The sequence below is a fragment of the Ipomoea nil genome, unplaced genomic scaffold, assembly GCF_001879475.1.
Source record: "Ipomoea nil cultivar Tokyo-kokei standard unplaced genomic scaffold, Asagao_1.1 scaffold0804, whole genome shotgun sequence".
Classification (NCBI taxonomy): Eukaryota; Viridiplantae; Streptophyta; class Magnoliopsida; order Solanales; family Convolvulaceae; genus Ipomoea; species Ipomoea nil.
Genome location: NW_017617232.1, coordinates 905,994 through 933,872, shown reverse-complemented (window position 1 = coordinate 933,872; position 27,879 = coordinate 905,994). Strand labels below are relative to the sequence as shown.

Here is a 27,879-nt window from a genome sequence, read left to right as displayed (position 1 = left end):
CAACCTTGGTAAAGTAGTTTATTCATAATAAGGAAATACTGAAACTACAACATCAAAGCAGAAGATCCAAACAATTTAGATGGAAATAGGAGACATAACGTTTACTCCCTCTCATTACATATATAGATAGGAAAAATCAGTTTTGTGGTCGAGTCATCTTCCTAAGCTCACTTTGAAATTTTCCCATAATTATTGGAGGCAAAGCTAATGCCACCAATTTACCCTTTGGGTCTTCCATCCTTTTATGAGGTACCAAGAACCCAACTCCATAAACAACACCATAAACGCCACCACATACAGGCTTACCCCATCCAAAATCCACCTCGTCATATCCAAATCTTGAATTGTCAGTTATTAAGAAGTTCCTTAGTATAGCCCCCCTTGGTCTGCCCTTAGTCACCATAAGATCTATAATCGATTTAATATAATCGTCGTTAACAGTATTTTTAGCCTCCCTAATCAACTTGGCTGCGTATGATATCGGATTTGAACACAACAATTCGGCTGTGGTTACCGCCGCAGTCGACGCTACGGCATTACCATAGTATCCAAGGGGCAGTTTGGGGTCCTGCAATCTTTCTCGTATATTGACAACAATGGTCAATATCATCGTTGAATTAGGGTCTGGTCGGAGAGCAATGGTACGACATTTCCATAAGCAGGCACAAAGTGCCTCGAATGTGGTACTTGAAGGGCATTGGTCCTTGATTGCTTGCAGCTCTCTTGAGCCAAAAGTGAATGAACGTTTGACCAAGAGGGAGTGACATATATGTTTGCTAAAAAACACACAAGGGTCACTCGCCAGCTTTTGTAAGTTGATGAGGTTGGTGGTACGCAACAATTTTTCGAAGTCCCACCACCTTGTAGTCTTGGATAACTCGAAATCCTTGAACTCGTTGTGTTCGCAGGTAATGGTTGGGGTTGTCCTTGCTGTTAACAGGCCCCTCTCCCAAATTGGAAGTGTTGAAGGAACAGATGCACCCTGTGCCAGTTCACACACTGCATTTACAAACTGAATGAACCCTTGGCCATCCATCATGATATGGTTGAACCGAATTCCCAATGTAAAGCCACCACAACTAAAACGGGTTACCTACATCACAATACATAATAGAGTGACTCTAAGATAGATCCATGAGATCATCATAGTGTGGTCAAGATGAAAATGTAATACTTATAACAGAAAACGAGTGTAATAATAGTTATGAATAAAAATCTAATACGTTTAGATCAAAATGTAAAAGTATTATATTTTTCGTATTGTAACAAATACTTTATTTCTGATTAGTATTATATTTTTCACCCGTCACACGGACAAGGATTCGTGAGACGGTCTCACACAAATTTTTTACCTGTTTGAACTTTTTGATTTTTTATTTTTAAAGAAGGGTATTTTTTAACAATGCAAGTGGCTCTATTTTGAAAAAATTAGTTTAAAACAATTTTGCTTTTGTAAATAGCCTTTCAAAGTACCTTAATTTGGGAAAAAACCTAGTTGAGATATTATGTTACTCTATATCTTTTAAATCATTTAATGACATGTCAATTCATTTGTAATAATGTAATCACACTAAATAATTTTTTTCTTATAAAAGAAGAAAATGTGATAATACATCATTAGATCAATCATTCAATGATATAGTGAGAAAAATCACTATTTTGATCCCTCAATTATTTCTCACCTATTAATACAGTCCTCTAATTTTCAATTTCAATTAATTTAATCCTTGAATTGTTTAAAATTTCATCAATTAAACTTCTGAGTGACCAAAATGGTGATTTCCCTATTTTCAAAATTTCATCAATTTGATCCTCGAAGAGTTAAATCAGTGATGTAAAAATCGGCCTAGGTTGCCGCCTAGGCAGAAGCGATTTCAGCCCTTGGCGACTTTTAGTTGGATGACTGACTTACCGGCTGACAAGGCGCCCTAGGTGCCGAGTTGGGCGGCTAACTCTGCCTAGTTGGTGCCCAACTAGGCTGAGTTGACGCCTAATTCGGCCGAGTGGTATTTTTTGCCTGCTCAATTGCTCATCTTCTATATTCCTCAAGTCATGTACTCAAATAACCATGTATATATATGTAGTTGACTAGTTTATGGGATTATAATTGTTTAACAACTCATAGCCATGAGTGGAAAAAGTGGAGGTGATATACTTGACCGCCTAGGAGGTGCCTAGGCACTAGGCATCTCTTGATCGCCCGATTAGCGCCTAACGCCTTCTGTATTATTGGATTTAATTGACGAAATTTTAAACAAATTAAAATTCAAATTAGTTAAAATTAAAAATTAAGAACTATATTGATAATTGAAAAATAATTGAGGGACTTAAATGGTAATTTCCCTATTATAACGGTTTACGAAAATAGCAAACCATGTTATTAAATGGGTGGAAGGTATATAGATAATATAGATAATGATACGTGTCGGTGATGTAGAGAGTTTGTTATATGTCAACTTTAGCCATGTCTACATTGTTTAATTAGAGTCTATTTAACTAAAATAAAGATTATTAGAATATACCAAGGACCTTGTAGTCCAATGGTATCAAAATGCTCCTCTCCCCCTATGTGGGAGGAGATGATCGAGTTGAGTCTTAATGGAGGTAATTATGTAATAGATTGTATTTTTGGGTATCCCTTTCTTATAATAAAAGTAAGATATTATTAGAATACATAATATTAGATGCTCCTACAATATGACTCTTGATGTGACAAGTTGCACTTAGTTGATATTTGAAATTAAAAAAAAAAAAAAAAACAAATTAGACACACCAACAATAATATTACTATATTAGGCCATGGCAAAACGTGCTAAATTTGTGTAGGGGTCCCATATTATTAATATATGGTCTACCATATACAATCTACCCAATGCCTTGTATATGGTACTGTAGGGGTCCCATATTATTAATATATGGTCTACCATATACAATCTATTCAAAATCTACCCAATGCCTTGTATGGTACTTTAAAGGAAAATATACGGGTTACCATTATTAATTAATTAAGATGAAAAGTCAAGTATAATTTGAAAAATAAAAAATTAATTGGGGGGTGGGGGGTTTGTTTTTCAAGACTAGACAAATTTAGATAGTATTTTGAGATAGAAGGAAAAAGGGTAAGATAGGTAAAATACTAAAATGGAATGAGAAGAAATTGTAGGAATTTTTCACAAATTCGAAAATAAAAATTTCTTTAAAATAATTAATCTAAGGTTGAAATAATGCCGGAGAGTTTAGAAATTTGCATTAGAGATGAATTTTAAGTATTCATATTTGAGAGAAAAAAGTGTACAAGTTTAAGTGTTAGTGATAGATCAATGAGAGTATGATTGAATCTTTTATACTCACGTAAATATTATTCCATATTAGAATAGTGATAGATGCACATACAAAAATCACTCATTTTTGCCAATCTTTGATGTGATAATTTGTAGTAAGTTGATATATATATATATATATATATATATATATATATATATATATATATATATATATATATATATATATATATATATATATATTGTTTTTTGTTTTTTGTTTTTTTTTTTTTAAAGAAGGAAGTTTGTAGGAATATTTCAAGAATTCGAAAATAAAAGTTTCAACAAAACGGTTAAAATAATACCGTAAAGTTTAGAAATTTGCGTTTGAATATTAGGTAGAGAACTTTCCTTTTCAGTCTTCAACCCTCATTCAAATCCTAATTAAATTAAATCAAATGCATGTCACCAAGATTATGTGGTCTAATGGTATCCGGGTTGGATTTTAATTTTCATTTAGAAAGTTATTAGTTCGAGGCGATTGATTCTTTGTGTTTCAGTAGGTTGAGAAAATATATGAACAGATACTACGTTCTAATAGAGCCCTGTCTCAACAAAATGGAGCTAGTCTCGAGAAGGTGACTGCATTCAATTCTTCTCCTACAAAATTAAATATTGTAATAATCATGAATTAATTCAAAATGGAGCTAGTCTCGAGAAGGTGACTGCATTCAGTTCTTCTACTAACAAATTAAATATTGTAATAATCATGAATTAAATTTCTTCTACTAACAAATTAAATATTGTAATAATCATGAATTAAATCAAGAGAAAATAAATAAATACTCTACATTTTACCAGTCATATTTACTATTCATAGTGAAACCAACTGTTTCTTCTTTGTTTATTTTTCTTCAGTATTTTTTACTTTTAAATTTGTGTTTAATAATACTTTTAATGTAATTTCTAAATATATAAATTTTTTGTATTAAAACTCAACTTAATATTATAAAAAATTGAATTAAAAATAACTTCAAATTAAATCAGAAACATAATAGGACAAATTAAAGGGTGTAGCTCTATTATCTTACTTGAATAAGTAGAAGAGGGCAATCAATGATCCCTTTGGAGCCAGGCACAGTGTTGAGGAGTTGCTTCAAGTATGGACATGGTGGCTGCATGGATTTATCACTTAGCTGCTCAAACTTCACATTGGCTTTTGCTTCAACAAACAAAACCCCTTTCCCATTGCAATTCACTATCAGTTTTCCATTCTCCCCTTCAAAAATCCTACCCGCCAAGGGATAGTAGAAAACAAGTGCTTTAGCTAACCCTTCTTTGATAGCCATTGCTGGATCTTCCCCTCTCCTTTCAACACTGTTCCTGTAAAACATCAAAATTGGAACATGAACTCGAATGGTGCTTTGATCATCGATATCGGAAAGCGGTTTTTGTTCATGAGGTGTGGAGGATGATGGCACTATAAGCTGAGGCTTGCTTCTTTTTACACAGAACAGCAGTGGAGCAGATAAACATGCCATTGAAATTGCAATTACAATTACAATTTGCTTTCAGGAAAGAATCTGAAAGGTTGGCTTGCTGCGTTGCTCGACTTCAATCTCTATTATAAATAGTTGCAAAACACTACCAGTAGTTGCAATCATGAATGAGTAACCAAATTAGGAAAATTAATTTAAAGCTCACATGAATGTAAAAATTAATGATATGACATATATGTACGCTCTGAAAGTTAGTTGTCTCACTGTCTAAACAACAATTGTTATACCGTGGACAGTGACGGAGTCAGAATTTGTTGGTATGAGTGACCAATCACGATTTAGGAGAAAATAATGAAATACATTAATCTTTAGGCCCATCTGTTATGCTGGATATAGCTTTGAGACTTACCTTGCAAAGTGTGTTTTTTTATTTATTTATTTATTTTTATTTTTGTATATGATGATAAGTTTGAAATTATGTTCAGGCAAGGCGTTGGCAGAAAAGAATCAACTTGTTGGGTTGGGTTTCTTCTTATGTGAAAAATAACTCATGTATGGACCAAGTCTTTTTGTATACACTATATATTTGTTGAGTTTTAATTATTATTATTATTATATAAAAATAATATTAGGGATGAAGTTGAAGCAACAAGTAGATGGAAAATCAATTTTGTCTTTACTCCCTTTTAATGGCAGCATGTGAAAGGGTGAAAACCAATTCCTATATATTTACCCTTTCCATTTCTCAAACGTGAGATTAAGAAAAAAAAAAAAAAAAAACTGTTTTGTCTTCTTCTTCACTCTGTCTCGGTCGTTCGGCAGCAGCGTGTTCAGCGGGTTTATTTTTTGTCACATGTTGATTGGTTTTGTTATGAGTTTGTCGAAGTTCTTGAGTGGTATTTTTCATAAATGCTTTCGAAGTCAGCTTGTATTTATTTCAGACATCTTTTGGATAATCCCGTAATATTTGTATTTACTTTCATCTTGTTCGTGATGGTTGAATATTTTGAGTACGAGATATTATTCATGTTTAGCCTGTGAATGTGAAAGAATATATTTGGCCTAGAGTTGTTGTATTTGATGATTTTTGGATGTTTGGCTCGTGTGGTAGCCAGAAACTTTGTACTCCAAGATTTATTATAGTGGATATTGTGCTGGTGGTGTGTTAAGCCTATATGTGGCTAGTATTTAATTCAGTTATTATTTGTTCTATTTATGTTCCTTTAGACTAGCTATGTTAGTGTTATACAATTCCCTGTTATTCACTCTCCTTGTATGTATTATATATAGGTGGTAGTTTACATCAATAATAATACAGTTCCTTTCCTCACATGGTATCAAGAGCCATAATCTCCTAAGGAGTTTTTTTCCCCTTTCGTCATTTTTTTTAACATGGCAACAAACACTAATGATATTGTCCAGCTTAATGCTCCATCCAATTTCTGTATCAAACTCACCTCCATCAACTTTCCTGTTTGGAGACGCCAAGTTCAGTCCACCCTGAGCTTTAATCTCCTCGGGTACGTCGACAGTTCTATCAAAGAACCAACAAAATTTACTGATACTGCACAAAGAACTCCTAACCCGGCAACTAAATAATGAAGATATAATTCTCCACCATTAATTGGGCATACTAAATAATCAATTTTTAGTTCCAGTTATAGTCCAACTAAAAGAATAACTAACGAGGACATAACTCCCCACCATAGTTGAACATACTAAAATAATAAAATACACCTTCCAAAATCAAGTTGGAATTTGACTCAAAAGACAAATTTTTATTCTTGAAATCTAAATTAAAGAGGTATATCATGTCACGTAACTTACTATAGTTAGTTCAAAGAACCAAGAAAGTTTCGTGAAACAATTAATAACGGTGGTTAAATTCTGGGAAGTAACTAAATACATGTTTTTTGCCAATGAAAACCATGAAATTTAGAATTGTAATTGAATTAAATTTATAAATTTTAAGAAATTGTGATAAAATTACTACATAATGGGTTGATAGATTTATCGACATAAAACTTGTTTGTGGGCTAAAGTTTTAATTCTATTAAATCCAATTAAACCCTTATGCTAGTATTCTATAAAACTTGCCTGTGACCTAAAGTTTTAATTCAATTATATCAACTAAAGTTTTATACGATGAAACAATTATCAAATGATTTGAAGAATCAAGGGACATAAAACTTGCTTATATGCTAAAGTTTTATTCAATAAGATTCGATCATTACAACCATTATGATAAAAACTTAAGAAATCATGTTACTTTTCTTAATCCCTGTGGGTAAATTAAAAAAAATAGGAATAAGGGTTAAATAGGACATCGAACCGCATATGATAATGCAATTAAGCCACTGAACTAAAAAAAAAAAGCTACAATTGAGTCCCTAAACTAATCCATTTCAAGCAATTTGTCCAATTTATAGATTTTCCCCATTTCTAACAGGTCACCCAATTTAAAATATTTTTAAAAAATAATTTTTAAAAATTAATTAATTAAAATAAACTAAAATCTAAAAAAATAAAAATAATAATAAAAAAAGCAATCGTCTCCGCCGGGGACGAAGAAGGTATCTTCGTCTCCGGCCATGGATACGAAGGGACCTTCGTCTCCATGGCCGGAGACGAAGATCCCTTCTTCGTCTCTAGCCGGAGACGACTCTTCGTCTCCAGCGATGGACACGAGAAGATTCTTCGTCTCCGACCATGGAGACGAAGGTCCATGGCCGGAGACAATGATACCTTCTTCGTCTCCGGCGGATTTTTTTTTTTTTTTAAAGTTTATTTTAATTAATTATTTTTTAAAAATTATTTTTAATTTGGGTGACCTGTTAGAAAGGGAGGAAACTTGCAAATTGGACAAATTGCTTGAAATTGGTTAGTTTAGGGACTCAATTGTAGCTTTTTTGTGTTCAGTGGCCTAATTGCGTTATCGTGTGCGGTTCGATAGCCCATTTCACCCTTATTCCTAAAAAATATGATCTAAAGTTTACATCATAAAATTAAGCTTCATGATAGAGATGGAAATTATTTACAAATAACCATAAAGTAAATAAAATTGATTTATTTTCTATCATCACTGATAAAACTACTAAACTACATTCCGATACATAATTACCTGTTGGCTAAATTATGATCATAGTTCATAAGTATTTCATCCTAATTAATTATACAAATATAACGAAATTGCACGTGGGCTAAATTCAATCATATTACATATAATTAATCACAACTTATTATATGTCTAAAACTTTATGTGATTAAGATAAACCGCTTAATATATAACTTTAATTGATTAAAGATGTTGTGACTACTACCCAATCAAATTAAAATTATAAGATCACTAGACAATTATCAAGTCCTTGTGTAACCTTTATGTGATTGAAACTTAAGAGAAATCAGTAAACTAAAGATGCTATGGTTATTCTTTAATTAACCAAAAATCTAATCACATTGGCAAGAAATAATCAATTTTAACAAACAGATTATACTAAACTGTGATGGAAAATTCCAAATATACTACCAAGAAAGTTGGTTAAAGACTGTCTTACTAAAGACCAACTCCTTAGATAGAGTATCAATTTAAGGGGACTAGTGGCACATGATGTTCTTAAGTCATGACCATAAAACTAGTATGTCTCCTCGATTTATATACACTTAATGAATAACTGTTTGAGCTATAAACCAAAAACTGCAGGGTATACACCAGAAAACTGTATGGTTCACCTATGTTTAAAGTTTAAATTGGTGAACTAAATTAACGGACTAAACGTGATTAAATTCAGGCACTACCGCAACTAAAGTTTATGTATACGTCCAACTTAATTAGGAACTAATATAATTTCATCCTAAATTTATGCCTAAAGGGATAATAAAAAAATTGCATAATTTTAAAAAGAATATTATGCTAAGGACAAATATGCATAAAATTTAACATCAAACTCATATATTCCAAACATATTAAATAACTTAAAATAATTTTTAATATGAGCTTTCAAAGTATAAAATTAATATCGAAACACTAATATGAGCCCAAACCAAAAGGGACCCAATTATTTTGTATAATGATGTAATCGATATATACTTTGAAAATTTTAAACTGTAAGCCCATGGTAAAATGTTTTAATGCATAAAACTCAAATTTATGAGAAATAGACTAAATTTACAAATTCTAACAATATCAAGCCAAAAGGATATGTTGTCATTTGTAAATCAAAATCTCACAAATTCTAATTGCGTAATTAAACTTAATGTTATGCACTTAATGTGATCGAATGCATAAAACAATCTAATGACTATGAAATTACACCAAATATTCATTTGTTCATACTTAACCAAATATGAGCAATAACATTAATCATAATGATAAAGGAGAATTAATGACTTACCTTAATGATACAAACCACATCTCCCATAGTGTTAAAATTCTTCCCATCTTCACTGTCGGTGTCAGTAACCTCGATGCAGTGTCCAATAGTACGTAACAATAATCACCAAATAGGTAATCTTTCCAAACATAATAGATTACCAAGAAATAATTATTATTATGAAATGTAATAAACGAGATTAGTCTCTAAACTTAATAACAACAATTAATAATGCCAGCTAACTATAATAAAAAGAAAAATTGTAATTAACGAGATATCGATAGTCAATCTCATTTCACCACGTAATAATTAACGTAACCAAGACTAGTTTTAAGGTGACTGAAATTAGGGTAATAACCAAATTACCAGTATAAAAGACAATATACCAACTATATTGCTTACTATTATTAAAAGAATTAATATTATTATTAAGGGTCAAAACAAACTATTAATAGATAAAAGAAAAAATATAATCAACTTAAATAATAGTTTGTAATTTTTAATAGTCAAAATAACAATTTTTAATAGTTTGGAGGAGATGACTGACAAGGTTTTGAGGGAAGGCAGGGCTGAGATTAATGTTGGGGAGCAGGCATCTAAAACTGCCTCCACAGTTCTGTTGAAGGGGAAAGAGTTAGGGAAGAAGACTGGCTCTATAGAACAGGGAGAAGTAGGTGTTTCTGCTACAAGCTCAAAACCAAAAGAAGCTGGAATGAAAAAAGGTCCTAACTGGGGTGATCTAGTTGAGGAAGAAGCTGGAATGTTGGAGGTTCATGGTGAATCTGAAAAGCAGGTGGATAATGCTGGAAGTTCAAAACAGAAACCTATGGAAATTAGGAAGGAGGAATCTGCAAGCTCATCTGAAACACTATCACTGAGTTTTGAAAGCTGGGCTGCAGGTTTGAAAAAAAGAATGGGGAGTGATCATAAGGTGGTAAAACTGGTAGAAGAGGCTAGGCAAGAGGTTACAGCCTTCTTCCAACAATCTTTGGAGGACTTGGCTATCATGGGATTGATCCTAAAATAGGAAATGATGTCTCATGTCTTGCATAGCATAGCAGGTTCTGATAATCTGGAATGTGTGGAAGCTGCAACAGCAATTTTAAGGTTTGTGTGGAGAGTTGTTGTTACCATGGGATGGATTCCACATTGGAAGATGACATCTCATAACTAAGAAAGCTGTATGAACTGAGGTCTCCTAGTCTGCTCTGAAACTTAACTCTTCTGAGAGATGAGGGTGGATTTTGGTTCTGAACCTGCAGGTTTGATGGTTTTAGAGCTTGGAAGGCATAAGGAGGTCCACCTAGGTTGGTGGACTCTTAGCTAAGCTATTAGAATCTTGCTTGGACTGATTGGACTGAAATGAGAATCACAAAATGGTAAATAGTCTAGCTGCAGGAGTCTCCAAAGCTTATAGTGGAGGGTACTCCTGCCATGGGGTGGATTCCACAATGGAAAATGATGCCTCATGTCTAGAATGGTTTGATTTAGCTTGTGGTGGATGGGGTGGTCTAACATGGCTGCTGTGCTGTGCCTTGGTACTATTTGAGGCTGCCGGGCTAATTAGCTTGGTGGTAGTTTGGTGGAATAGGCTTTGGCCTTTGTTTTTTGAAATGCTTAGAGTCACTTTTGGGCTCTAAGCTTGTACATATTGTTACTTGTTTTGGGTGGTCACTTTTGGGCCATCTTTGTACAGACTTGAATTCTTTGTTTTTAATATACGCCTTTAGTTCTTAAAAAAAAATAACAATTATTATCCTTAAATTCTTAAAGTCTCAAAATAGGTCCAAGACAATAATTGTTGCACTTAGTTGCTTAATCAGGCCCATGAGCCTTAATGACCCAAGTTAATTATAACATGAATAGAAAATGGTCTGAAATAGATCTAAACTTAATATTATTATCAATAATGAATATAATTAACAAAATATGGTAGGCAGTAATAATTAAGACTTAATTAACATGTTATATATGTATAATAATTAATATTATTATTACCATAATAAACATGTTATAAGTCAAATAAAAGAGCTATAATTCAGTGGCAGAGTGTGTGATTCCAGATGTAGGATATGCTATATATGTGGACGCAACAGTGTTTCCCGAATCAAATCAGAGTAGCTACGAGAATCGTCGTAAAGGATGCTAATGGTGAATTTGTTAGTGCAAAGAATGGTCCTTTACAACGCCCTAATGATGCACACTTAGCCAAGGCAATTGCTGTTAAGGAAGCCCTCTCATGGGCTAAGAATCGTGATCTTCGAAAAGTGGTGGTCTTCTCCGATTATCAGACAATATGCAACTTGCTAAATGGCTCTCAGACTGATTACACTTTTGCAGGTTGTATTATTAGAGATTGCCGTGATATTAAAGGACATTTTGATACCGTGTCCTTTCAGTTTATTCCTTGATCAGTGAATAGGTCTGCTCATGTGAGTTCCAGTTTATTCCTTGATCAGTGAATAGGTCTGCTCACGCGAGGGCTAGAGCGGCCTGTTCTCAAATTGGCCCTTTAGTTTGGTTATTTATTATTCCTCCTTGTATTGAATCTTTGATTTAATAAAGTGTGCTGATTTTTCCTAAAAAAAAAAAAAAAAAAAAAAAAAAAAAAGCTATAATTATCATTAAAATAATACTCAATAATGGTGGGATCCATACTTTAATCGAAGATAGGTTCCTAATAGCTTGTTCAAAATAGGTTTTAAAGCCCGCAAGTTAAACATAAGATTAAAATATGTTTAGAATTAAAAGGGGAAACAAAAACAAGCTACCTTAGTAGGCTATAATGCCCAAAATTGGACTAAGGATCCAAAGTTGAATGATATTTAATAATGAATTTATAGACTATGAGTTAATAATATGCTAAATCCAATTTTAAAATATGCTTTTCTAAATGCATAATTAGAACAGTAAAATAATTTATAAATATACACAACAAGAAGCACCGACAACAGTCAAAAACCAATGGTAATTAATTCTTTGAAAATATATATACTAAATTACTCAATAATATGTTGACTAAATATATAGATATATATATTTTTTATGTATATGTCAATGAATCAATATATGAATCATATACCAAAAACACGATGTATATGAAAAAAAAATATTGTTTTGAACAAAACAATCAACTTGGCAGAGATTGATAAAGACTTTGATACCAAATGTTAGATCTAAAAATAGTCTAACCTCATAATAGTGGAAGCGGAAGCCTTGTTGATCTCCAGTCATAGTTGATATCTTGTTGCGTTGCCTCTAGAACGGATAACGTGTCATATACTTGACTCAGAATCCTAAATGGTGTATTTACTAAGCTGTATGAGTACCATAACTAAGTGATATATAGATATAATAGTCTAAACCTAGATGTCCAGTCCAATCAAGTACTTAAACGACTGTTGTACGACGACAGTCGTGAAAAGCCATTTGCAACAGTCGCGGATTAGCTCTTCTGTACTAGTGCTACATTTGATTTATCATGCTTCCCTCTATCGCGTCCATGACCTCGACCTTTCGATGTCTGTGTGTTGGAACACGTGTTGTTTTGTTCACCACGAGCTTCGTGGGAATGATTGCTACTTCTTCCTCTACCTTTACCGGGAGAGTTTTCAGATTTTACTAAAATCACCGATCAAGGCTTGTGCTTGAAAAGGTTGTTTCAACGAATTCTCAAATTTGTTGTTGTTGTTGTCATTCAACCTCAACTTATGTGCTTTAGTGAACTAGACAATGACTAGACTGTTATTGTTGTTATATTATTAGCATCATCAATCGCGGTCACAACATGCTCAAACCTTGAAATTAAGGTTTTCATTGATAAGGTGAAGGGAGGAAGCTTTGTATTTAGTGATAGAAGTGAAGTTACAGAGAAGAAGAAGATACAGCTCACATTTATATACATGATGTGAGAAGATGTGAGAAACGGTTATAACAGAATATGAAGCCTCAATTTACATTGCTGCCCTTTTGTTATTGTCAAGCAAGTCAGGTGCCTTGTTGGTATGATGCTTCATCACCCCCCCCCCCCCCCCCCCCCCCCCCGTAAGCTGGAGCATACATATCTTGTGTGCCCAGCTTAGAATTGAAGTCTCGAAACAGTGTAGCAGGAAGGGCTTTAGTAAAGCCATCAGCAATTTGGCGAGTTGAGGGAATGGATAGGAGTTTAATCAAGCCTTGAGAAACCTTTTCCCTAACGATATGGCAATCTATCTCAATATGCTTTGTTCGTTCGTGGAAGACATGATTTTCGCCAATAGCCACAGCGGACTTGTTATCACAAAATATCACTGACGGCTTCATCATTTCAACGTGCAAGTCGTTAAGCAAGAAAACGAGCCATTGCACTTCACAGGTAGCAGCTGCTAAAGCCCGGTATTCCGCCTCAGAAGAAGATCTGGAGATGGTAGCTTGCTTCTTCGATTTCCAGGAGATAGGTGCTGCTCCAAGAAATACACAAAATCCAGTGACAGACTTGCGTGTTTTAGGGCAGGAAGCCCAGTCTGAATCTGAAAATATGCTAAGTTGTAAGTCACCATTTTTGGGATAAAGGAGCCCTTGGCCAGGGGCAGATTTGATATAACGTAGCACCCGGTGAGCAGCACTTAGATGTTTGTCAGTAGGAGCATCAACAAACTGGCTAAGTTGATGAACGGCATATGTAATATCCGGCCTAGTTGTTGTGAGATAGAGCAGCCGTCCAACCAAACGTCTATAAACACCGGCATCATCCAACAAAGTTCCATCATTATGGTGCAAATGTTGTCCTGGTACCATAGGGGTATTTACTGCCTTGCAATCAAGAAATCCGGCCTCTGCAAGTATGTCAAGTGTGTACTTGCGTTGGCAAAGATTCAGACCTTGTTCACTCATGTGTGCCTCAATGCCTAGAAAATAGCCCAACTCTCCCAAATCTTTTATTCGAAAAGCCTCATCCAGAAACTTCTTCAAATCTTCGATCAACTTCAAGCTGGGACTGGTTACTATTATGTCGTCCACATAAACCAAAACAGCAAGGAAAGCAGCTTCATTTCCCATAACAAATAAGGAGGGGTCAGATTTTGATTGAATGAATCCTCTGTTAATCAAAGCTGTACTCAACTTGGTATTCCATTGACGACTCGCTTGTTTGAGCCCATAAAGAGATCGTAGCAACCTGCACACTTGATTAGGCTTGTTTGGTTGGAAGCCAGGTGGTAAATGCATGTAAACCTCCTCCGTTAAGTCCCCATGAAGAAAGGCGTTGTTTATGTCCAGTTGATGAATGTGCCAACTGCGAGAGGAAGCCACAGCTAAGACAGTTCTAATAGTAGATAACCTTGCAACCGGAGAAAATGTCTCCAAGTAATCAACCCCCAATTGTTGTGTATACCCCTTTGCAACCAAGCGCGCCTTGTAGCGTTCAATGGAACCATCGGCCCTTAGCTTGATTTTGTACACCCATTTGCAACCTATGGGAGTTTTTCCGGGCGGTAGATCAGTCAATTCCCATGTATGGTTGTCTTGTAAGGCCTTGATCTATGTGTTCATTGCTTCCTTCCAACATTCATATCGAATGGCTTGGTTATATGACCGTGGTTCACTGGTAGAACTGACTGCCATAGAGAAGACTTTGTGAGGCAGTGTGAGACCATCTAGGGAGATGACTTTTGATAAATGATGAGGTGAGGATCCTCTGGAGTTTACAGAATCACAATAAAAATCCTGTAGCTTGTTTGGAATTCGACGACATCTGGTTGACCGTCTGGGTTGAGTAGGGGTATCATTCTGCCTTGAAGTTTCAGAACTTGGATATTGTGTGTCAATGGCTTCATCATTAGTAACATTATGAGGGGAGCTGGACTGTGAGTCAGTGATCTGACCATCATGTGACAGAATGCCTAAGGGAGAGTTGGCGGCCTTATCACCATGTGGTATCTCATTTGGATGAAAATCAAGAGAAGGCCTTGAAGAAACTTGCTGTGTGTCTGCACGCTGGACATCTAAATAAGGAATGTCAAGAGGAACAACTGGCAATGAAGGCCCTAGTGAAGGCAATTCATGCGTACTTGTCCGTAATGACTCATTAGAAAAAGGGAAAATCTGCTCATGAAAATCGACATCCCTTGAAATGAACACAGAATTATCTTGCAGATCATATAACAAATAGCCTTTGACATGAGCTGGTATGCCAAGAAACACACATTTCCTACCCCTTTGAGCCAACTTGTGTTTAGGAGGTAGGACAAAAGCATAACATAGGCAGCCAAATACTTTCATGTTAGACATATCAGGCTCTCTTCCATGCAACCGAAAGTATGGATTTGCCAGCTCAATCACAGGAGAAGGGAGTCTGTTTATGATAAAAACAGCATGTAGAACGCAATGTCCCCAAAAATCAAGGGGAAGAGAAGCTTGGAATCGAATGGCCCTTGCTACACTGAGTATGTGTTGGTGCTTTCTTTCCACAATCGCATTTTGCTGGGGAGTATAGGCACAAGATCTTTGATGTACCATACCATTCTCTGCGAAAAAATCATCCAGGTTGAACTCAAGCCCATTATCAGATCTAATGGCTTTGATCAGCAGTCCAAACTGAGTATGAACAAAGGCATGGAAGCTCTTTATAAGCTGTCTGGTTTCTGACTTTTGCTTCATTAGATGTAACCAAGTGAAACGGGAAAAATCATCAACTAATGTTAGGAAATAGCGTTCCCCATTCATAGATTTAACATGGAAAGGGCCCCAGATATCTGCATGAATAAGATCAAACGGAGCATTTGATACAGTAGTACTTAATGAAAATGGAGATCTCTTATGTTTGGCCAATTGGCATATATCACATGGTTCTTGTTTTGTACTGGAAATTTTTACAGTTTTCAAGCAATGAAACTTATTCATAGGAAAATGGCCTAGTCTTTGATGCCATAGCCTACTGTCACTGCATTGAAGAGCTAAACTGTAATGAGAGGATGGCTTCTGAGGGGGTTCCAACAACATGTATAAGCCTTTGTCTTGTCTAGCTGAACCAAGAGTCTTCCTATGAGCCCCCTGAATAATGCATTTTCCAGATACAAAGGTTAGTTCACAACAGCCACTCTGCAACAATTTACTCACCGAGATTATATTGAACTTAAAGGATGGTATGTGAAGAGCATCCTTCAACCATAGTCCTTCTTTGAGCTTAACATCTCCAATGTGCTTGACACTAATTCCTTCTCCAGTTGGTAAGTTTACCTCAAGACCAGTCACAGCACGAAAGTTATCAAAGAATTCAAGAGCACACACTATGTGATCCGTAGCTCCGGAATCGATAATCCAAGTAGTATCACATAAGAGTAAAGAGTTAATGTAGATTTCAGAGTACTTGCCTTCATCAGTACTGGTTAGTTCCTTGAATTCTGGAACTAGAGTGACTGCAGCTGCATGATTGGCTGATGACTGTCCAGGCTGATTTTGATTTTGAAGAAGACTGATGAGCTTCTGCAACTGATCAGAGGAGATTCCAATATCTGCCACACTACTGGGAACTGTTGCATTCATCGTTTGTTTTGCTTTTGATTTGAATCCCGGCACCCACCCCGGTGGATAGCCGTGTTTCTTATAACATTTGTCAATGGTATGTCCATTCATCCCACAAAACGTACATTTGGCTCCCTTATTTGAATTGTTATTACGTTTAAAATTATAAGGATTATGAGAATTCATAGCAGCAATCATCTCACCAGTAGGGCCAGTAGGAGAATTCAACAGATTAACTTCTCCAGTAGCTTGTACTGCATTGGCTTGAGTTGTTTCTAAGGTGGCTGAGTTCCAATTCATCATGTTAATTTGTCTCTCTATCTTTTCTGCCATAACAAAAACCTTATACACCTCTGGTAGAGGATCGAGAATCAGAACATTGGACTTCAAACTAGCATAGTCATCATTGAGACCTTGGAGAAAACGAATGACGCGATCTACATCGTGTTCCTTCCTGATCTGCTCCGGTAGGTTACAGATACACCTTGAATCACATTTGCAAATTGGCAATGGACGCAACGTGTTCATCTCTTCCCACAAGGTTTTGCACCTCGTATAGTAATCATTAACAGTCAAATTGTTCTGTTTGAGAGCATTGATCTCGTTTTGCAGAGATGAGATTCTCTGAGCATCGCACTGAGAGAATCTCCTCTTGAGATCATCCCAGGCGTCTTTTGCTATGTCTAGATGCATAATACTACCAGCTATGGAAGGATGAACAGACCTGAAAATCCATGAGCAGATGATTAAATTGCATCGTCTCCATGCTCCATAATCAACATCATCTCGTGCCGGCGTCGGAATGCTTCCTTCGATGAAGCACCATTTGTTCTTGACCTCTAATGCGATCCGCATTGAGATACTCCAACTGCTATAATTTGAGCTGCCTGTTAAAGGAGGATTCACCATCATTGTGCTCGGATTATCTGTTGAACTGAGGAAGAGAGGATTCTCCATCTCCTCCAGGCTAGAGCTTCTGCGAACGGACGTCCTCTGCGGAATTGTGGAAGCTTCTGTGTTGACGGGAGAAGCTGGGATCGAAGTCGCCGGCTGTGCTTGCTGGTTCACGTCGCCGGCGACAACGGCTGCGTAGGAGCCCTTATGTGGCTCTGATACCATGATAAGGTGAAGGGAGGAAGCTTTGTATTTAGTGATAGAAGTGAAGTTACAGAGAAGAAGAAGATACAGCTCACATTTATAAACATGATGTGAGAAGATGTGAGAAACGGTTATAACAGAATATGAAGCCTCAATTTACATTGCTGCCCTTTTGTTATTGTCAAGCAAGTCAGGTGCCTTGTTGGTATGATGCTTCATCACTCATAATTATCTTTTCTAGCTACCTTATTTTAATTTGTTATGTGAGAGTTTCACTAATGTTTTTCCTGTCGTTGGCCAATGCTACCTAGAACATGGCTGATATAGGAATCAATTGCCTCATCCTACTCCATCTGCAATAGCTCGTACTGACGTCTTAATGTTTGAAGATGTACCATGTTGATTTTTTAATTTCATCACCCTTCTACGAGTTGATCATAATATTCTATGCCTCATGAGAGGTCTTTGCACCTTAAATATGCTCAAAGGTTTCATCACTATCTCTTATTGATGAATGTAATACCACACCTTCTTGTCTTTATTCTTCTCAACTGCATTATCTGCCAATTTGTAGGTATTCCATTTTCAACAATTTCCATCCGGTCATGATTGTCAAACAACGTACAACTTTATTTGAGTGCTCCAACAATTGTAGGTTTTTCCATCAAGAACAAGAATAGACAATTGAGCAATGTTGTTCATTGTGACAGGTTGGAAGGGCCGCGCCTTAGATGACTTTGATACCGGTTTGTAAAAAATTGAAGTATAAGGTTATACAATCGAGGTGTGTTAAACTGATGTTGTAACAACCCTAATAGTAGAATGGGGGACAAAAAAAAAAAATTAACAAAAGGAATATATATTGCATATGATTATACTTGAAGTGTATCTTGTTCTCATAATTACAAAGCTTATCCTAAAGTCTTTATATAGGTATATGAGCAACTAGAAAGTAAGATCAAACAAAGAAACAATATGTTATAAGTTAGGATCTTGACTGACAAATTAAATAAACTTATTCAACATGAAATAATATAATACACATTTTTGAATTGAAGCATATATATAATAAACATAATTAATAAATCAGAATTAGTCAGTCTAACACCTGCCATCGCCTTGGACATACAGGAGTTTATTCATAATCAGGACATATGTGTTCAAAATATTAAAACTACAACATCAAAGCAGAAGATCCAAACAATTAAATGGAAATAGGAGTATATATGGATAGAAAAAATCACTTTTGTGCTTTAGTCATCTTCCTAAGCTCATTTTCAAATTTTCCCATAATTATTGGAGGCAAAGCTAATGCCACCAGTATACCCTTTCTGTCTTCTCTCCTTTTATGAGGTACCAAGAACCCAAGTCCATAAACAACGCCATAAACCCCACCAAATACAGGCTTACCCCATCCAAAATCCACCTCGTCATATCCAAATCTTGAATTGTCTGTTATCAAGAAGTTCCTTAGTACAGCCCCCATTGGTCTGCCCTTAGTCACCATAAGATCTATAATCGATTTAACATAATCGTCGTTAACAGTATTTTTAGCCTCCCTAATCAACTTGGCTGCGTATGATATCGGATTTGAACACAACAACTTGGCTGTGGTTACTGCGGCTACCAACACGACTGCATTACCATAGTATCCAATGGGCAGTTTGGGGTCCTGCAATCTTTCTCGTATATTGACAGCAATTGTCAATAGCATCGTTGAATTAGGGTCTGGTCGGAGAGCAATGGTACGACATTTCCATAAGCACGCAGAAAGTGCCTCGAATGTGGTACTTGAAGGGCATTGGTCCTTGATTGCTTGCAGCTCTCTTGAGCCAAAAGTGAATGAACGTTTGACCATGAGGGAGTGGCATATATGTTTGCTGAAAAACACACAAGGGTCACTCGCCAGCTTTTGTACGTTGACGAGTTTGGTGGTACGAAACAATTTTTCTAAGTCCCACCACCTTGTAGTCTTTGATAACTCGAAATCCTTGAACTCGTTGTGTTCGTAGGTGATGGTTGGGATTGGCCTTGCAGTTAAGAGGCCTCTCTCCCAAATCGGAAGTGTTGAAGGAACAGAAGCGCCTTGTGCCAATTCACTCACTGCATTTACAAACTGAATGAACCCTTGGGCATCCATCATAGTGTGGTTGAACCGAATTCCCAATGCAAAGCCACCACAACTAAAACGTGTTACCTACATCACAATACATAATAGAGTGGCTTTCCTGTGACACCGATATATTCATGAGACGGATTGATGAAGACGAATATGTAATATTTATAAAGAAAAGCATAATAGTTTTGAATAAAAATGTAATACCTTTACTCCTTTAGATCAAAATGTAAAAGTATTACATTTTCAGTATTAAACTTTCTTTATAAGTAATAAATACTTTTTTTTCTGATCAGTATTACATTTTTTATCCGTCTTATGGACAAAGATTTGTGAGATAGTCTCACATAAACTTTTATTAGTTTGAACTTATCATGAGAGTAAATTACACTTTTGGTCTTATGACTAAAGGGGGCGTGCTAATTTTGATCCGTGACTTTTAAAACTAACAATTTAGTCCTTTAACTATGTTTGCTATTACTCCTAACACTAAAATTGGCATTTGCTCTTTTCAATTTCAATTAATTTGATCCTTGAATTGTTTAAAAGTTTGTCAATTAAATCCTTCTAAGAGACCAAAATGATGATTTCTCTATTTTTAAAATTTCATCAAGTTGATCGTCGAAAGGTTTAATTGAAGAAATTTTAAATAAATCGATGATAAAATTAGTTGAAATTGAAAATTAAGGACTAGATTAACAGTTGGGAAATTATTAAATAACCAATGATGATTTTCCCAATATAGCTGTTACGAAAATAGCAGAACATGGTATTAAATGGGTGGAAGGTATAGATAATAATGATGTGTCAGTTTTTTTTTTTGGTAGAAATAATGATGTGTCAGTGATGTAGAGAGTTAGTAACGGATATAACTTTAGCCTAGTGTGACAAGTTGCACTTTCTGTAGGGGTCCCATATTATTAATACGTTGCTTTGAAATGTGTGAATGAGATGGTGTACAAGATGGAATCCCATATTATTAATACGTTGATTTGACATGTGTGAATGAGATGGTGTAAAAGATGGAACGTGGCACAGCATCTACAATTATTAAGATGAGAAGGAAAAAAAGGGTAAGATAGGTAAAATGGTATGGGAAGAAAAGGGGCGTGCGCTGATTGATTCGCATTTTGTACCTGAGCGGTCATTCGCACGAGATCACGCCCCTATATATATATATATATATATATATATATATATATATATATATATAATTTTGAATTAAAATCTTAGTTTTTAAAATTAAAAATTACATTTATTTAAAAATTTTAACTAAGAGTTGATCATGGACGGGAATCACTGACCTTGTCCGCGTAATTCCTCACGAGAACAGGGACTATTTTTAATTCCCTGGTCGGGGATGGGGATAGGGACGTGGAGTATATAATCCGCTCCCGTTCTGTCCCGCCCCGCTCCGTTACCATCTCTACTCCTTAATCAAATCAACATAGAATAGGACAAAGGGTGTAGGTCGCTATTATCTTACTTGAATAAGTAGAAGAGGGCAATCAATGATCCCTTCGGAGCCAGGCACAGTGTTGAGGAGTTGCTTCAAGTATGGACATGGTGGCTGCATGGATTTATCACTTAGCTGCTCAAACTTCACATTGGCTTTTGCTTCAACAAACAAAACCCCTTTCCCATTGCAATTCACTATCAGTTTTCCATTCTCCCCTTCAAAAATCCTACCTGCCAAGGGATAGTAGAAAACAAGTGCTTTAGCTAACCCTTCTTTGATAGCCATTGCTGGATCTTCTTCCCCTTTCCTTTCAACACTGTTCCTGTAAAACATCAAAACTGGAATTTGAAATCGAACGGTGCCCTGATCATCGATATCGGAAAGCGGTTTATGTTCATGAGGTGTAGAGGTTGATGGCACGATAAGCTGAGGCTTGCTTCTTTTTACACAGAACAGCAGTGGAGCAGATAAACATGCCATTATATTGCAATTACAATTACAATTTGCTTACGGGAAAGACCCTTAGCTTAATGGTTTGCTTAAGTATTAGATCTCTATTATAAATAGTTGTCACTTGTCACATACCTCAAATTATTCTGTGAACCCGAATCCACCTTACAAGTTAAATCCTGGTCCATAGTATTAATTTTTTATTTTTCTCAATTTACAGTTGACATTTCATCTTAATAATTGTCGATGCTGTGCCACGTTCCATCTTGTACACCATATCATTCACACATTTCAAATAAACATATTGATAATATGGGACGCCTACAGATTTGCACTTTCTGTAGGGGTCCCATATTATTAAATATTAATATGTTGATTTGAAATGTGTGAATGAGATGGTGTATATGATGGAACGTCGCACAGCATCTACAATTATTAAGATGAGAAGGAAAAAAGGGTAAGTATAGGTAAAATGGAATGGGAAGAAATTGTAAGATTTTTTTCATGAATTCGAAAATAATTTTTTTTTCAAAACAATTAATCCAAGGTTGAAATAATGTCGGAGAGTTTATACATTTGCACTAGAGATAAATTTTAAGTGTTTATATATGAGAGAAAATTTTTTTTTATAACTTTAGTGTCAGTGAGACAGTGAAAGAGAGTTACGTACGTGTTACAAATTTCGCCTTGTCCGGCTACATTTGTTGAGTCTTTTCTGACCAAAATATTATTGGAATAGTGATGCACATACAAAAATCACTCACTTTTTGTCAATTTTTTATGTGACAATTTGTAGTAAGATGATATATATTTGAATTTATTTTTTAAAAAGATGAAAATTTGTAGGAATTTTTTAAGAATTCAAAAATAAAAGTTTCTCCAAAACGGTTAATCCATGATTGAAATAATACCGTAAAGTTTAGAAATTTAAGTTTGAATATTAGGCATGGTTGCAGTAGGCGCTAGTTGGGCGCCCAGGCAGCACCTAGCGCTTAGGAAGAATCTAGGTGGCGCGAGGCGGGCAGCAAAAGAATGATGGCAGACTTGCAGTTTGACGATTTTAATGAGGTTGTTTTCAACATTTAAACAAAATAACACATTCAAATAAATGAAATAATGATAATTCATAAGTCAAAACATCAAAACAATATTAAAAAAATAAAAATACTCAAATACTTCAATCATCCAAAGATTCAAAGTATCAAACTAGTCTACGGACGGGTGGACCAGACAACATCAGACGAAATCGGTCAAAATCAGACGAAATCAACCGACTCGACCGAGTTGGACAACTAGGCCGATTTGAACGATTTCATCGCCGCCTAGGTACCAGGTGATTTTTGGACGCCTAATAATGAAAGCGAAACGACCTAGGCGCCGCCTAGACTGATTTTTACAACAGTGATATTAGGTAGAAAACTTTCCTTTTCAGTCTACAACCCTCATTCAAACCCTAAATTAAACCAAATGCATGTCTCAACAAAATTGAGCTAGTCTTGAGAAGGTGACTGCCATTCTTCTCCTAACAAATTAAATATTGTGTTTGAGACTAAACAAGAATCTTTTATTTATTTATTTATTTATTGGTATGATGTTCTTGTTGATGAAGGGAATTTAATTTTTTGTTCTTGGAATTAAATTATAAACAAAGGAATAATTAAAATGATCAAATTATTTGTCTAGAATTAAAAATGAAAACATCACACAAGTAAAGCATTAAATCATGAATTAATTCAAGAGAAAATAAATAAATACTTCATCTGTTCCATTTTATATGTCATATTTACTATAAATAGTATTCATAGTGAAACATACTATTCATATTTAATAATACTTTTAATGTAGTTTATAAATATATAATTTTTTAATATTAATACTAAATTTAATATTATAAAATTTAAATTAAAAATAATTTCAGACGAGTCTCCTTATTTAGGGATGGCAATTTGTCCATCCCCAACGGGGATCCCCGATTCTCCCCCCCCCCCCCCCCCCCCTCCCCTAGACGGAGACGGGGATGGAGAAAATTTTTGGGAATGGGAACGAGAATAGGGGATGTATGCAATTCCTCGTCGGGGATGGGAGACTTGGACGGGGATGCCCCTCCCCCACCCCGTCCCGTCCCGTCCAAAAATAATTATTATAATTAAAAATAATTATAAATAAATAAATAAATATATATATATATATATATATATATATATATATATATATATATATATATATATATATATATACACACACTAGTTTTTCTACGCGCTTTGCGCGAATAGGATAATGCCTAATACTTATTTTTAAATAAGTATTTTAAAGTATATATCAATGCAATATTATATAGATGTTCATGCATAAGTAAATAAATGTTGAATTTGTTTATTTAAATCAGTAATTTAAAGTATATAAATGCAAGATAATATATGAGAGATTGATTATATATAACTGTCACAAAAATAAATGTTTGTAATAACTTTCTAATAACGTTAATCTAAGTACTAAGTCTAAAAGCGATAGTCTAACTAAATACTCTTTTTGGTTTAAATTTCTAATTCTCTTTTGGGTAGCATTGTTATTGTTTTCATCTTCAGTAGATGTCCTTTTTTTCTGTTATTGGTAGTATGTCATGTGCAATTGGGTTATTGGTGGTATCATAGAGGGATTCATCATGCAATGAGATTATGGTGTATGAAATTTTAGATTTGTCTTGTTGTGTATATGACTGAGATCTTAGTTGTGCTATGAACTCTTTATCTTACAAGCACATGTTCATATTTGGTAGTGGTAGTTTTTCCCTACATGTTTCATGTGTTGTGAGACATCTAATTCTATGTATTATTTTTTGTTGTAGCTACTAATTTATTTTTAAATTTAAGTAATAAGAGCAATAAAGTGGGCAAATTATGCTATGGAACAGTGTCCACCTTGCAAGGTGGACATGATTCTAAAACTGTTCATATATAATTATGAATATATACTATATAGTTCAAAAATTATGAACATATAATTCTATAATTATGAACATAGAGTTGTGAACATAATTGTAAACATATAGTTCTGTAATTATGAATATAGAGATTCAATAATTGTGAATATGAAGTTAAAAAATTATGAATATATACCTTTATAATTATGAACATATATTTCAGTAATTATGAACATAGTGTTCTGTAATTGTGAATATAGAGTTCAATAATTGTGAATATAGAGTTCAACAATTATGAATATGAAGTTCAAAAATTATAAATATATAACTTTATAATTATAAACATATAATTCACTAATTATGAACATAGAACCGTGTCCACATTGCAAGGTGGACACAATTCCACATCATAATGATTGAATAAAGTGGCGTACATACTTTTCATCGACAATAATGAAATCATTGATTTTTTTTTTTTTCATTCGTTGTTGAGACAAATTGTTTTGAGAGTTTGTCAATGACAATTGCTGTCAATAGATAATGATAATAAATAATTCAAAATATTGGTTACAATAGATATTATTATAATAATATAGTAAAAGAGTTAATACCAAATGAGGTCCTCCGAGTATAGTGATTTTGCCACGTTTAGTCCTAAACTTTCAAATTGACCATCTGTGGTCCTTCGACTTTCAAATTTAACCATTCGTGGTCCATGTTAACCACCCATGGTCCTTAAAGTATTAAATTTTAACCAACCATGGTCCTTTCAAGAGGACCATAGCTGGTTAAATTTCAAAACTTGAAGGACCATGGGTGGTTAACTTGGACCGCGAATGGTTAACTTTGAAAGTTGAAGGACCACAGATGGTCAATTTGAAATTTTAGGACTAAACGTGGCAAAACCACTATACTCGGAGGATCTCAGGTGGTATTAACTCTATAGTAAAAATTAACTTACAAATTTCTTTAGAAGTTTTCATGCATTGATAAAAGCATAATTGAAATATTAAGTTTTGTTCTCCATAATCAAAAGAAGATTAATTAAACGAGAAAAAAAAAACTAAACTTAAATTTATTGTTTTTTTAATGAAAAAAAATCAAATGATTTTCAAAGTTCCTGATTTATACTCATTGAATGCTAGGTATTTAGTCCGGCAAATTATTTGACCAAAATTTATGCTAAATTTTATATTATATTTTTAATACATTTTAACATATTCGTAGTATATGTTTAACAATTATGCTAACTGTAATTGGGATGAGGTTCGAACTTAAGACCTTTTTTATAGAAATTAATAAGTATGTTAAGAATAATAAATAGTTAACAGAATATTCCGTTAATAAAATTTATACTAACGGAATTTTAGATTATTTAAGGAAAGAAAATAATATAATAAAGGGTAAATAAGGAAAATTATTAAAAATACTAAAATAAAAATAATATGAACCATTCATTTTAAGAAACAATTAGTACCGACATTTTTTTATTCCAGTTAAGGGCCTAACATTATTCGCTCTTATTAGAATTGTAGATAGATTGTAGATGTAGATGTATATATATATATATATATATATATATATATATATATATATATATATATATATATATATATATATATATATATATATATATATATATACATATGTATATATATATATATATGTATATATATATATATATGTATATATATGTATATATATATATATATATATATATATATATATATATATATATATATATATATATATATATATAGTCACGTTCTCGTGCGAATGGTGCGCCCAGGAGCGAAATGCGAATCAATCAGTGCACACCACGTGTCCAGATCTAGGAGCAATGAATGCTAACATGGTAAAATTACATGCACTTGTAGGTGAAAGTAGGTGCTATATTACATTCTTCCAAAAGGCTGAACCCAAACCCTAAGGGCCCGACAGAGCGGTGGGAGGTCACGTGTCCAGATCTAGGAGCAATGAATGCTAACATGGTAAAATTACATGCACTTGTAGGTGAAAGTAGGTGCTATATTACATTCTTCCAAAAGGCTGAACCCAAACCCTAAGGGCCCGACAGAGCGGTGGGAGGTTGTAAATCATGGTGACTCAACTGAACATTAATCACAGAGGCTAGACCGGTGCTCACTGCGCACAAGGAGCCCCCCTCACTTTGAGAGGTTGCTCCCAGAGGTTGCTCCCACACTGCCGCTGGTGAGACTTGATCCCTGGTCATTCTTCCAAAGTTTCACCTCTATGACCAGTTGAGCTACCCATGCGGGCGGCAAAATTACATGCACTTATAGGTGAAAGTAGGTGCACTTATAGGTAAAAGTAAGTGTACATGATCAATTAAGATTGACACGTGGCGTGCACTGATTGGTTCGCATTTCGCACCTGGGCGACCAAATCGCGCCCCTATATATATATATATATATATATATATATATATATATATATATATATATATATATATATATATATATAATTTTTTGAATTAAAATCTAAATTTTTAAAATTAAAAATTGCATTTATTTAAAATTTTGACTAAGAGTTGACCACGGGAATCTCTGACCTTGTCCGCCTAATTCTTCGCTTGAGCGGGAACGGGGACAGAGAGTATACTATCCGCTCCGATTCCGCCCGCCCCGTTGTCATCCCTACTCCTTAATCAAATCAACATAGAATAGGACAAAGGGTGTAGCTCGTTATTATCTTACTTGAATAAGTAGAAGAGGGCAATCAATGATCCCTTCGGAGCCAGGCACAGTGTTGAGGAGTTGCTTCAAGTGTGGACATGGTGGCTGCATGGATTTATGACCTAGCTGCTCAAACTTCACATTGGCTTTTGCTTCAACAAACAAAACCCCTTTCCCATTGCAATTCACTATCAGTTTTCCTTTATCCCCTTCAAAAATCCTACCCGCCAAGGGATAGTAGAAAACAAGTGCTTTAGCTAACCCTTCTTTGATAGCCATTGCTGGATCTTCTTCCCCTCTCCTTTCAACACTGTTCCTGTAAAACATCAAAACTGGAACATGAACTCGAATGCTGCCTTGATCATCGATATCGGAAAGCGGTTTTTGTTCATGAGGTGTAGAGGTTGATGGCACGATAAGCTGAGGCTTGCTTCTTTTTACACAGAACAGCAGTGGAGCAGATAAACATGCCATTAAATTATATTGCAATTACAATTACAATTTGCTTTCT

At 34.7% G+C, this 27,879-nt stretch overlaps 2 protein-coding genes across 2 annotated transcripts; both read right to left on the bottom strand.

Moving 5' to 3' along the window:
• Positions 1-4: 4 nt before the first annotated feature.
• On the bottom strand, positions 5-27,344 carry LOC109177424 (methanol O-anthraniloyltransferase-like). Its single transcript, XM_019326807.1, has 4 exons — positions 27,245-27,344; positions 21,330-21,624; positions 18,952-19,924; positions 5-126 (listed from the first exon to the last, which is right to left on the bottom strand). The coding sequence occupies exons 1-3, from the start codon at positions 27,325-27,327 to the stop codon at positions 18,968-18,970; spliced, it is 1,335 nt and encodes a 444-aa protein (XP_019182352.1). The 5' UTR covers positions 27,328-27,344; the 3' UTR covers positions 5-126; positions 18,952-18,967.
• On the bottom strand, positions 56-4,883 carry LOC109177425 (methanol O-anthraniloyltransferase-like). The gene is made up of 2 exons (XM_019326808.1): positions 4,352-4,883; positions 56-1,093 (listed from the first exon to the last, which is right to left on the bottom strand). Exons 1-2 carry the CDS (start codon positions 4,799-4,801, stop codon positions 137-139), a joined length of 1,407 nt encoding a protein of 468 aa, XP_019182353.1. The 5' UTR covers positions 4,802-4,883; the 3' UTR covers positions 56-136.
• Positions 27,345-27,879: the final 535 nt, after the last annotated feature.